The 13,058-nt window shown below is 41.9% G+C and overlaps 2 protein-coding genes across 2 annotated transcripts in view; one reads left to right on the forward strand and one right to left on the reverse strand.

Moving 5' to 3' along the window:
* Positions 1 to 13,058, reverse strand: part of CD96 (CD96 molecule) — a 73,811-nt gene that overhangs the window by 33,181 nt on the left and 27,572 nt on the right. The window contains 3 exon segments of the mRNA XM_067033510.1: positions 1,670 to 1,744; positions 1,746 to 1,759; positions 12,944 to 12,999. Coding sequence (XP_066889611.1) covers positions 1,670 to 1,744; positions 1,746 to 1,759; positions 12,944 to 12,999 — 145 coding nt within the window.
* On the forward strand, positions 6,978 to 7,706 carry ZBED2 (zinc finger BED-type containing 2). The gene is given in 3 exon segments (XM_059063878.2): positions 6,978 to 7,343; positions 7,346 to 7,416; positions 7,419 to 7,706. Coding segments are annotated over 3 exon segments (597 nt in total). The 5' UTR covers positions 6,978 to 7,105.

Consider the following 13,058-nt stretch of genomic DNA (forward strand, 5'->3'; position numbering starts at 1 on the left):
CCATACAATGATGCCAAGGTATGGCTAGAGGAAGTGTGGTTTATGGTGATATAGAATCTAAAGTGGTCAAACCACAGCTTCTTTGCAGTGAGCGTTTGTCCAGCAGGCCTGGAATAAACCTGAACTCTTTTGTTCAAGCTCCTGCATGGCATCGATCCATGGTCAAGGTATGAAATACATTGATTAAAAGTGCTGCTTTATTTGTAACCATGGGTCTAGTGGGTCTAGGGACAAGTTTTCCCAGCTCATCAGCATTGCTTATTGATAACAGTGAGATTGATGATTTGCCCCTGGCCTAGGCGAGAACCTGGGAGGACTCTTCTGTCGAATGTGAGTAGCAGGAATATGCCTAAGTGACCAGGAAAATATAAAACCACCTCAGCTGAGACTCCATTTTGGGCTCCCCACTTTGAGTGCTGTAAATGTGTACATGGGAAGCATATCCTTACTTTAAGAATATCGTTGCTAGATTATATCCTTTTCCTGAATTAAGCTGTAGACTTACAACACTGTCACTTTGGGTCCTGCAAGTCTTCTTTAGTAATATTAACTGCCACTGTTACTACCACCTCCAAATTGCATACATGGTAGCAGGAAATGAATGTAAAACACTCCATCCCTGTAGGCCAGAACTTTCTCTCACAGCTTGTTGACACTGGGGGTTCTAAATGCCAGTTCTGAAGTTATCATTTGCCAAAATAATAACTAAATGCAGTTGTGTGCTGGTAAAATTCTGGCCATACCTCCTGGCCTCAAGGTTGGAAGGGTAATGGGTACATCAAATCACAGCTTATTTAACAGAACATATCTATAATGACCCTTAAAAGATACTTGCAGGATTGCATCCTGTCATTATTGTGGGTGAATTGTTTTTAAAGTGATCTAATAACAAAACCAGTAATAGTCTCAAAATGACTCAAGTGGATCAATACAGTCACTCATCAACGTAAACTTAAAATTTTATCAGTTAAAGATCATAATGCAGCAAGAGCTATGTGACTCAGTGACTGTTGAAAATCTACTGAGCTCTGAGGAAAAATGACTCAGGAGAAAGGAGAAGGGCTGCTGTCCCAGGCAGGACACAGCTGGGATTGTTCTGGCAGAGGCTGCCATGTTTATCACCTATGAGAATACGGATTTGTACGTTCTCACCTGAGCTCATTTTGACGTGTGTCCTGCTCCAGGAACTTTTAATCCTCTTGGGAAACATGTTCCTTGTCATGGAGCCAAGTCCTTTATGTACACTTCCTCCAAACCTCCTCACCCACAACCCACCCAGATCCTTGCAAGAAAAAGTCGAAATTAGTGGTTTAAAGTAGTGATGCTAAGTTCACTGAACTAACTGAAATGATTAATTCATGTATGTTGAATTAAACTTGTTTGCACCCATATAAAAGATTTGCATTTACTGACAGTTAAATACAACGTTAGTGTTTATATACGAATTGACCAAGTCAAATATATTTCTTATATTCTGGGAAATGTTACCTCCCAACCCCTTGGAGGAGCTAGATGAGGTATCAGAAAATGGATTCTGGTAGGCAAGATGATGTTTTTCTTGGTATGAGAATTGCTCTTAAATGCCAAGATCAACTTGGGCAGTGGCAACTTCTGTTGTTCTTTGCTTTCTTTCTTCGCCAAACCCACTTCCATTGACTGATTTCCTTACCTTCTCTTTTCACCTTGAGGGAAGCTTCTCTCTATAAACCATGTAAGATTTGCTGTGGGAAATACATTCCTCAGTGCAGGTAAATATTCTCTGGAGGGGGTTAAAGACAGAATACAGAAAGAATTATTTGCCAATTCAGAAGAAACTGAATTGGTACCCCTTACATCTCCACCAAACCTCAGACACGGCAAATTGGCACAAAATTATTTTCTCCACTCTTAACAAGGCAGTGTTTACCTTTAAGAGGTTTAAAGAGTGAACTGTAAACAGGCAATCTCCTATAGAGATGTTATAAATTAATGGTTAGAATTTAAGGTCAATTTAAGAAGAATCTAGGACTATACTAACATTGCAAGTCTGGATTCTGGGTTCTGGAAAAGGAAAATTACATCCCTACATAGGCAGAATAAAACTGTATAAATGGAAACCAAAGAATAGAAAGAAGCAACTATAATAGGCAGCAGCCAGAGAAGAATATTGTGTTAGACTGAAAACTAAAAGAGAGCCAGATTTTTGTTGCTTTTGTTCCTCAAATAATGTACAGTACTATTTGTAGCAATAATTACAGGAACGATTTAATATACACATCTCACTTTTGACTTGTAAAGAGTTTTCCTAATTAATTTTTTATTTTATCATCTAAACAATCCTATAGGCTAGATAGGACCCACCTTATTATTGCCATTTGACAGATGGGGAAATCAAGGCACAGAATCACAGAATGGTTAAAAGCAGTAGAATGTAGTTGATGGCACAATTGAAAGAGTTACCTTAATCCCACTCCAAGACATTTCCTGGTAAAACACGTTGTATTGAAATAAGAAAGAAGTAGAAGAAGAGGTAGCTTATGTTACAAAACCCAGGAGCTTAGAGGAGGGTTAGTTATGTTTTATTTTCAACACTGTGTTTGTTCTTTGTAAGATGGTGGTTTTTTCAAGAGCCTGGTGAAAATAGCCAATAAGACTTATCGGATCTTCATTATTTTATCTGAGATGCTGCAAAATTATAATCCCATTTTTAGTTACTTGTTTTCTCATCCAGAGATATGTGTGCTTTACATATGACCAGCCCTAGTTCTTAGTTCTCAAATATTTTTCACTGATGACCATGAAGGTTGATGAATATGCTAGTTAACTAGTAAAGAACAATTAACTAGGGCTTCCCTGGTGGCGCAGTGGTTGAGAATCTGCCTGCCGATGCAGGAGACACGGGTTCGTGCCCTGGTCCGGGAAGATCCCACATGCCGCGGAGCAACTAAGCCCGTGAGCCATGGCCGCTAGGCCTGTGCGTCCGGAGCCTGTGCCCCGCAACGGGAGAGGCCACAACAGTGAGAGGCCCGCATACCGCAAAAAAAAAAAAAAAAAAAAAAAAAGAACAATTAACTATATTTAATGCTTGGTGTGCCAATTTCCCCAGAGCATAGTGATGCCCAAAGAGTCTGGTCTTGAGCAGAACTGAGAAACCAAACCTAAGGATACTAAGTCCCATCTTTCTGGTGAGATCCCACTGAGGAGCAGTTGAACATCCCTCAGAACATCACATCATGGCAAAAACCCTAAGGAAATCATGAGACTTTCAGAGAATGTCATCTGTTGTATCCAAAATGGTAGTAGCAAACATTGCAGGCCCAGCTTCCTACTCATTCAGCACTTGCCAATGGGATGCAGGCACGTGACAGGAATGCAGCTCCGAAAGAGTTGCATTTACTTTTCTGTCCGAAAAGTAAAACCAGGTCCCCTGAAATATAGTCTTAATAAGTAAAGGAAAGATAATTCAGTTTATTTAATCCAATAAAGTGCCAAAGATTGATATTTATCTCCAGGTCATCCATGTAAGAGTTATAGGAAAAAAATGTTTTTTAAAAGTTGTAAAGGTTTGTATTAATGCCCATACCTTTAACCCCTCTCATGATTCATTTTCTCCATGCTCATTCAACCCACCAAAAGATGAGGATATGGTCATATCAGGAACAAGTAGGGGTTCCATTATTTCATAAAGGCAACTGGCTCACTGAAGAAATTTCTTGTCAACTTAATAAAAATATCAAAAAGATTTAACTCTTGTAGATTCTCTGAATTCAGATTTCATGGAATGATTCAGATTTCATATATTCTATACCAGCTCCAGACAGTGTTCCAAGATTTTGTTTAGGGATATGGTTCTTGTCCCAAAACTCCTTTAGTCTCCAAAATTGAAAAGCTTCAGACTAAACTAGTTCAAGTTGAAGTCAAACATATTATGAAATGTCAAGCACATATGGTTTTGCTGAGAAAGCAGAGTTGTATTTCCAAACAATTAAGAAGAAAAACATGCTAAATTTTGAAAAATAAATGAAGTAAATATGAACAAGAGTTTAAGTACACATACATATAAGCATGTACGCACGTGCATGTGCGTGAGCGCGTGCACACACACACACTCACACCCCTTACTCTGCTGAGAAGTCAAAATCATTCACTCACTCAGTGTGTCTGCTGCATTCATGAAACAAGTAAATTATTGGTTTCTCCAGCACATTATTCTAAGTACATATGGAATAAGTAAGCAGTAGCACAAAGGATTCTGCAGTAAGTGCCAAAAAGTATTTGGAGAGTTCTGTGGGAGTACAGAGAAGGATGAAATCTGGGTATAACTTAGAGGGCACAGTTATACTTCATGGACACGCAAGAGTTGGTCCTGGATCCTACAGGTGAAAAGTAGTGGGGAATTCACAAAGGTCGGCAGATGGGACGGTTCATGGGCTTGGGAGTGAGGTAGGGAATGTTGTCCTGGAAGGAAAGGTTGGAGAAGGATAAAACTGATGAGTCAGGAAAAATAAATCCAAATCTGGCTGTAAGACTGATCATTCCCTTATTTCCACAGATGAAATACTGAAATGGTGACCATTTGTAAATTATCCCATATTCAGTTTGCTTAAGTTTGGACAGAACCTTTTCCAAAGGACTTTTCACAGAATCAGTTTGAAAATAGCTCTTTAGTCTAGAAAGAGAAAATCTAAAAAAAGAAAAAAAAAAAAGAGTTTCCCTATTTGTTTACCAACTCTTCATTTCTATTTGGGGTCTCTCCATGCCCCACACATTTGTTTTTCATTTGAAATTTGACTTTCAGTCTCTACATGTTTTCTACTCTACCATTTCTATATTTTCTTCTATAACTCAAAATTTTTTTCTCCCATGGACACCTTCTTTAAAATGTGCCTGTCTTGGGCTTCCCTGGTGGCACAGTGGTTGAGAGTCCACCTGCCGATGCAGGGGATATGGGTTCGTGCCCCGGTCCGGGAAGATCCCACATGCCGTGGAGCGGCTAGGCCCTTGAGCCATGGCCGCTGAGCCTGCGCGTCCGGAGCCTGTGCTCCGCAACGGGAGAGGCCACAACAGTGAGAGGCCCGCATACCACACACACACACACACAAAAAAAAAAGTGCCTGTCTCCTCTTGGTAGGTTTTCCTTCCTAAATCTATCTATCTATCTATCTATCTACGTATATGAAATACATATTTTTTTGCTTAAGTTGATTATACCTTTATTTCATTCCAATTGAGAGTAGAAGCCAACATATTTCAGCTTTTCCAATTCTAGTTACATAATATAATAAAAAGCAACCCCAAATTTGCTATATTTCTCTAAATTGGGGGGGAAGTCCTTTCACTTAATCTTCCCCTTTCTGCAAGTTCTCTGGCTTTTCTACTGACTGTATTTACAACATCAATAGTTTCCAACCAAAAATGGAGACTCATGGTCTGACAATTGGACAAAATATTTGAAACCACAGATATTCTTGAGGCATGTGGTTTCTCTGCCCATATGTCACCCATTCCCCCTCTTAAATCTCCTTCTTTGCTTGACAGGCCAGATGATCTAGTCTTCTGGAAACAGAACTAAGACTTGTAGGTGCTCGACTACTGTTTTACTACATGATTTTTGCCAGGGACAACTTTCTTCAGTGGTGGAAGGGGGCGGAGAAAAGTTTTGCATTTGTTGCAGAAAAACCCTACAGGCAGGGACACACCCACTTGGAAACCAGGCTTCCCTGGAAGTGGGAGGGAACAGGAACTGGAGGTGCCCTCCTCCCAGGTATAGGAGTCTGCTAACAGCCTTCTAAGGCGGCAGGAGTGCTTACCCTGCACCGAAGCCATCAGAGACCAGTCCAGAGCCTTGCTTGACTGTAAGTACCCACTTGTGGCTGGGAGGTGCTTCCTAACTGTTCAGGTTGCAAAGCTTGACGAACAGGCTCTCAATCACTTAAGAAATGACCCAAGAAAGGAGAGAGAAGTCAGGCTGTTTTTAACATGTACGATAATTTTCCCTTTGTTTACTTATTCTTAAAATGAGGTATATCTTGGGCTTCCCTGCTGGCGCAGTGGTTGAGAGTCCGCCTGCCAGGACTCAACAGTCCGGGAGGATCCTACATGCCGCGGAGCGGCTGGGCCCGTGAGCCATGGCCGCTGAGCCTGCACGTCTGGAGCCTGTGCTCCGCAACGGCAGAGGCCACAGCAGTGAGAGGCCCGCGTACTGAAAAAAAAAAAAAAAAAGAGGTATATTTTAAAATAAGCCAAACATCTGGAGTAAGTTGCTATCAGGAAGTTCTCATCAGCTGTTGGCTTTGCAGGCGATGGTGCCTGGGAAGGTGGAAGCATGGTGAGCTGCTTGCCGAGGACACCCAGGCACAACCAGGTCTGTGGAGATTTGCCCCACCTCTCTCTCCTTCGGGCATGCCAGCTCCTCCCGCTGAAAACAGCTAAGCCTGCTGTGTGGAGTTCCTAGAATCCCAGCCCCAGAGGGACCTCCCTAGGGACAAGCTAACCTCACATTAAGAACTTTATTTCCCAGACCCTGGCAGACTTTGTAGCCTCTGGACAGCCTGTTGCATCCGTTCTGAGGAAACGCGAGTCTCCGACATCAGCATCTGTCTATGCTCGCTTCTACCCACGCTGAGAGAGACCCAGTGAGGCCCCAGCCTCGGGGCTCCTGAACAGCCTGAACCCCGAGGCTGCACCTCCTGACTCCAGAACGCATTGGATCGATCTCCAGGAGCACAGAAACAACGGAAGCAGCCAGGAGGAGAATCAAGAGAAAAACCTAAAATTTTCAATATTCAAAAACACCTGTGTTGCTGGTTGACGTAGGGAACACTGAGCTCACTAAAGAGCTTTGTATTTGTTGCGCTAATTTGTTTTGTCTTCTGGGCCAGCCAAGGAGGGATCAGTACGTATCCAGGTCATGGAGGGAATGTACAGAAGGGCCTCCGAGGCCATTTTGCTTGGCCCTGACTCACCCTTACTCTCCAGTGAAGCAGAAAGAAGGAAACATCACACCACCCAGGTGTGGCCGGCCTTTGACCATTATTGCAAACCCCCAAAGTCACCACAGTCCCTTCCCAAGTACACTTTTAGCCTTAGAGACTCGTGGAAAGGAAAGCTGTAAAGAAGAGATAGGATGAGGTGGGAAGAGGAGGAAGAGGAGGGAACCAGGATAAAAGCAAAAGGGTACTTAGAAGTGAAGGAGGAGGAGGAGATCAGTGAGACGGGAGAACCGGTTGGCCCTTTTGCAGGTGCCACGCCCACCCCGATGCCCCACAACAAGGGGGCTTGGTTTTCCGAGGCCTGGGAGTGTTTCCAACTGGCGCCTGCCCATGCTGGACACCACCCCAACCCATATGCCACCTGCCGCCTGTGTTGTGGGTTAACGTGGGCACCACAGCCCTGTGGAAGCATCTGAAAAGCATGCACAAAGAGGAGCTGGAGAAGAGTGGCCATGGTCAGGCCATGGTCAGGCCGGGCAGTGCCAGGACCCCAGGCTTCAAGGGCTGTAGTTCCCCACAGGCATTGAGGGCGACTGGGCTAGGATCCTGGAGCAGGCCAGCCAAAGGGAAAAGGAGGTGCTTAGGAGGGAGAGGGCAGTGGAAAGGAGAGAGCGAGCCCTGGACGAGGTGGAAAGCGCCATCCTGGAGATGAGGCGGAAGGTGAGGGCTGAGAAGAAGGCCTGCCAGAGGGAGAAAGACCAGCCTGCAGCAGCTCATCCCTTCCATTTTGTTTAAAAGGGGTTTGGGGGATTCTACTCTGAGAACACTGACTTTAGACCCATAGCAAAGAAGGCCCTTTTAGTTCCAGCTCTAATATATAGCAAAGTGGCTTAGTGGGATTTTGTTTTTAAGATAAAGAGAGCATAGTGTGGGTTAATCTCAGCACGTCTGAATTGGCCAAATGCTTGTCTATAAGGTTCCTTAGAGCTGTATTCACCAAAGCTTTAAAATATACTAACTAAAGAGAAATGTCGGCTTGCCACCATGGGTCTGTGGGTTATTTGGGGGCAGAATGTACCAACCTGTCAGCACTGATGAGTGAAAATAATGGGATTTATGCCTAGCAATTGGTTTTGGTGGAACTGAAGGTTTTGATGGTTGAGGCTGGTTGGGTGGCTGGAATATGCCTATGTGACCAGCTCACTCTTGAGAGCCCACCATGAACAGAGATTAGGCTTCCTGGGAGAGAGGTGTTTGCACACATGCTGGTGTTGATTTGAGAACTGGATACAAAGCTTGTTCTGTGGGACCCAGTAGTGGAAGGACAAAGAAACCTGAGCCTGAGATCTCCAGACCCTTCTGATGCATATCTTTCTCCCATTATTGCCATACTTATATTAAAGCTGTTTCATCAACATAGCCTGTCTGAATCCTTTCTCTCTCACAGTCCAACACATAAGTAATTAATGCATAATTAGCACAGAGAAAAGTAAAGACTTTTCAACTCACTTGAATTAAACATTAAGAATAGAGGATATATATTAAAGCATAATTTGATTTCATTTTAAGCTCTGTTAAAGGAGGAGTATGTGAGGAAGAGATGAAAGAACCTCAGAAAGAAAAACAAAAAGAAAAAGATGGAGAGATTGGGGTATATCACAAGAAATAAAGAACAGAGGCAGAAAACTGAAAAAGAAACAGGGATAGAGAAGAAATGTGAAGATAAGAGAGACAGTTCCCTAGAGAAAATTCACCATGGAAAGGTAGGAGACCTTGACTGTCTGAAAGAGTGAAGGACAGAGAACATGTTCTTAGCTTCTGAGGTCAATTTTAATGAGTTAAGTAGCTTTTGTTTTGTTCCCACATACCACATAGACCATTCATTCATTTGAGCAGTAGGTTTCAGATTATATTCCTCTTTAAGATACTAACTGCATGCCAATGCCTTGTTCTCCAAGTTTTTAAGAGCTGTTCATCTTTAAATATTTAGAGATGCTTTGAGAAAAGGGATCCAGCAGTCTATATGGAGAGGAAAATGCCCTGGGCTGCTGAGCATATGCTTAAAATATTAACTCAGGAGTAGAATAAAATCAAACTAGAAACTACTCTGGCCTTTGTGCTGGAGCTGACTTGTTTCGGATGATTCCTGTAGAACCTATTATTTATTTATTTTTAAAACTGTGTTGGGAGTGGGGAAGAGGGCTTGGGGAGAGCAGGGGAAGACAAGAGGAGACAAAGCCAGCATTTCATCTTGTAGACAGCCATGTCCCTAAAGCAGACAAGATCCTGGTATAATAATGGTGTCTTGCCTTATTCGGTCCCCACCTATGTGGCTCCTTTTTACTGCTGTTCTTAGACATGTCAGAAGCTCTAACAGTCAGATCTGTCTTCCCTGTGAGCTATTTGTGAAAAGACACAAGTCCAAACACCAGGCTTGTGAAAAACCCAGGCTGCATTGCAGTCCTGTAATCCCCTTTTTTTCTAGAAACCTGCCTGATATTAAAGCTTTCACTTTCCTTATGGTTTCCCCCCAGGGGTGTGGTGCCTCTTTTAGGACCCTTTCCAACTGTGGTGAGGGCTCAGGGGCTCAGGGGCACCGCTGCAAATGAGGATGGCGGCTGGAAGTCACACGGCTGGAGATTTGGACTCAGAGTCTTAATGTGCCACAAAAGATGCTATGGGGGGAAAAAAAGGCTGCAATATCTAATCTTAAACACACACACACAACACACACATGCCCCCACACACAGGAAATGGAGCTTAAGAAGGTCAAGGAATGCACAAAAACTCAGGCTTTGCAAAACCAAAATTAAATAAACAGAAACCATCAAGTTCTGTAAATAGCTACTGGAGATATCCTACTAAACTCTGATGGTTTGCTTTTAGATTACAGTGTCTTTTTTCCATGGGTCTTATTATTTTAACCTCTCTTCCTTTTTAGGAATTTTAATCCCACCTGCTTTTGTTTCCTATGTTTCACGTGAGGTAGTTTTGTTTTTTGTTTGTTTGTTTTGATTTTTAGTTTTTTTTCCCTAAATTTTATGAAACATAATAGAGAGTGACAAGGACAGGACCCATGGAGATGATCTAGTAAAAGCACAGGCAGGAAAAAGAGACACATGTGGCTCGTGGAAAGACTGCCCTGTTGAGTAAACTAGAGTTTTCGTGTATCTCTCCTGTGCTTTCTTTTGCTGCATCATCAGAGTAAGGTATAGAGGGCCAGGGGCTGTGGCCAAGGGACTCTTTGGCCCAGCATGTTTTGCTCTAGAGCAAAAAAGCTGCTACATGGGGGGCCCTGAAGTTTACCTTAAAGACTCTTTCTTTCCATGGAGCTGTGGAGGTGAGGCTGTGTGCCATGCTGGAGACCTGGCAAAGCCGAGCCCTTGGAAACACGCAAGAACATGACATCCATAGGGGTGACACTATCCGTGGGCATCCCTGGCATGTCTAAGCCTGAAAGGCATCATTGATAGAATAATCTGGGGACTTTTCTATTCTACAGGAAAGCTAAATTAGCCATACGCTTTGTAATTTTAACTAGTAACACTGGAAGACACAGTTCACAGCTGACCAAACCCTTATTGTTCTAACACTTAGGGCTGCTGGTGCAGTGAACATGTAGCACCTAGTAAACATCAATACATGCATGTTGACTTGGTTAATTTTTAAGTGATGAAGGGAGGAGGGTAGGATATTACCATTACTGAGCACTAATGGTTGCCAGATAGTAGATACTTTGCATCCAGGTCTCTCATTTGGTCCTTATGTCACCATTGTGAGGTTGGGATCATTGTCCCTGTCCATTGATGAGGAATCTAATCTAATCTAATCTATTCTGGTCCAAGGCCCAGAGTTAATAGTGAAGGAGGAGAATTCAGACCCAGGTTTATCAGATTCCACAACCTATCTTGTTGTGTTTTTTCATTAACTCCCACTGTCTCTAAGAATCAATCACATAGCAGATTTATGAATATTCATGCAGAGGAAGGAATAAGTGAAAGAGAGTGAGTGAGTGATAAATAGTGGGAAGGGAAGAAACATTTCTGAGACATCCACTCTGTGCTACGTACTCCATTACTGTGCATAAATCTAATGCACCTAAGAACCCTGTGTAATATTTATTATGATCCCAGTTTCGGAGATGAGTTAGCTGGGACTCATAGAGCTTAACTACTAGATGAGGCTATGTGGCTAGTAAGTGGTTGAATTAGGAATTGACCTTAGTCCTAGCTGCCCCTAAAGCATGATCTCCTTCCGTTATGCCATCCTGCCTGGGTACAGCATGCTAAATTCTCATTCCACCTCTGCCCTTCATTAGTGGCTGAGCCAGTGGTTTAGACTCTCCAGGCCCCAGTTTCTCATCTGTGAAATAACAATATGTTCTACCTATTTCACAGGTTTATTGGGAGCATCACATGATAAAAGCATGTGAAAGGGCTTTGAAGAGTTAATAAGTTATTAAAAATATTATTGGGATTATAAGAATATCAGAGTGAGGAATTACCAATGTTTGTCAAGGTCTTAAAAGATCCAAAGACAAGCTGTTTCCTGTAGTTGGTTATGTGGAGTTGGTGATTCCACACCAACCAGTTCCAACTAATTCCCCAGGAAGGAAAGTTCTCTGTTTTTTCTAGTCAGTGCCCAGGGAAGCATGGGTACAGAAGAAAAAATCTGATGCCACATAAGACAAAGTCCTTTCCTTTTTAAACTGGAATTTTTGGATCCAACCTTGTGGTTCTATATCTGGATTGAGTCCATGTTACCTATAAACATTGGCCCAAGAACCTACAAAAAAATCCTGATAAGAAACAAAACACCTACCAAACATGATATCATTAGATTATTTATTTTACTTAAACTATTGAAATGCAGTCCACTAATAAACTTGAAAATTAATTGTGGCAGAACCAAAAAATGGAAACCTTTCCTATATACTTGGGACTATAATAACAATTAATCTAAGAGACTAATTCATAAAATCAAAAGACTTGGATAATACACTCATCTAAAACCATCCCACAGAGCCTGAGCTATGATTTGTATGCAGCTGTCAAATTATATGACTGATATTCAGTGAAAACATGACAAGAAATCATGTTAGTTAATGTTCTTGGGGCTAGAAGAAACTGGAATATAATTTTCTCTCATCCCATATAACAGGAAATGTTTGAGAATTAAGGAGAATATTTATTTTACTGGTATTTTGAAAAGTTTCAATGAAGTCATAATGCCACAAGACAGCTGATCAACACACATTAGTAGTAATAACAACAAAACGCTTATTGAGCACTTAATATATACCAAACAATATACCAAGAATTTTTCATGCATTATTTCATTTAATTCCTAAAAACAACAACAACATGCTGATACTCTCCTTACCCCCTTCATATAGATGGGAAAATTGACTACAAAGGTGTGAAGTAATTCGTTCAAGGTCACACCCAGCAAGAGGAAGAGCTGGGAAATAAGCCCAGATCCCAGAGACTAGAGGCTGGGAACTACCTACAAGAATTTGAAGTCAGAGGGCCCTATTCTAATTTCCTTTTTCTCCTGCCCTTCCTTGTACTGCCTAAGAAATGGCCAGGGTTCTGAATGAGTTCAGAAGGGTACATTTCCTCTTGTCACTTAAAAATAAAAACACTAGGTAAGCTGGCATAGGAAATGAATTAGAACAAATCAAACGTCAAAGGATGAGCAAAAACCTCATTCTTACAACAGGATTCACACTGCTTTCTGCCTTATTTTTCCTTCACTATCTACTTCAATATTTATTAAACAGAAATTTAAACAATTGAGACAATTTTTCCAGGAAATTTAAGGACTAAGGATCACAAGATCACATGTTCTGAGAGCCTTAAGTCAGAAAATAAGGATTCCCATTTGGGTTCTAGAGTCAACTCAGCTTTCCTTCATTCCCACCAGAAATTAATTGGAATAAGGTCCTTTGAGAAACATTCTGAGCAATGATGCAAACTGACACACCTTGGCATTTTATGCTGTAGATTTTCAAAAGCTTTAACGTGACTCACTTCTCTGAAGACATCCATGGAATTATTTTCCACAATCGTGGGGATTTCTGGCTTAGCTTAAAGGCAAATAAAACACAGTTAGTTAGTGGCCCTGAATGATACACTACCTGGTCAC

This window comes from Kogia breviceps, chromosome 5 (assembly GCF_026419965.1).
Source record: "Kogia breviceps isolate mKogBre1 chromosome 5, mKogBre1 haplotype 1, whole genome shotgun sequence".
NCBI classification, from domain to species: domain Eukaryota; kingdom Metazoa; phylum Chordata; class Mammalia; order Artiodactyla; family Physeteridae; genus Kogia; species Kogia breviceps.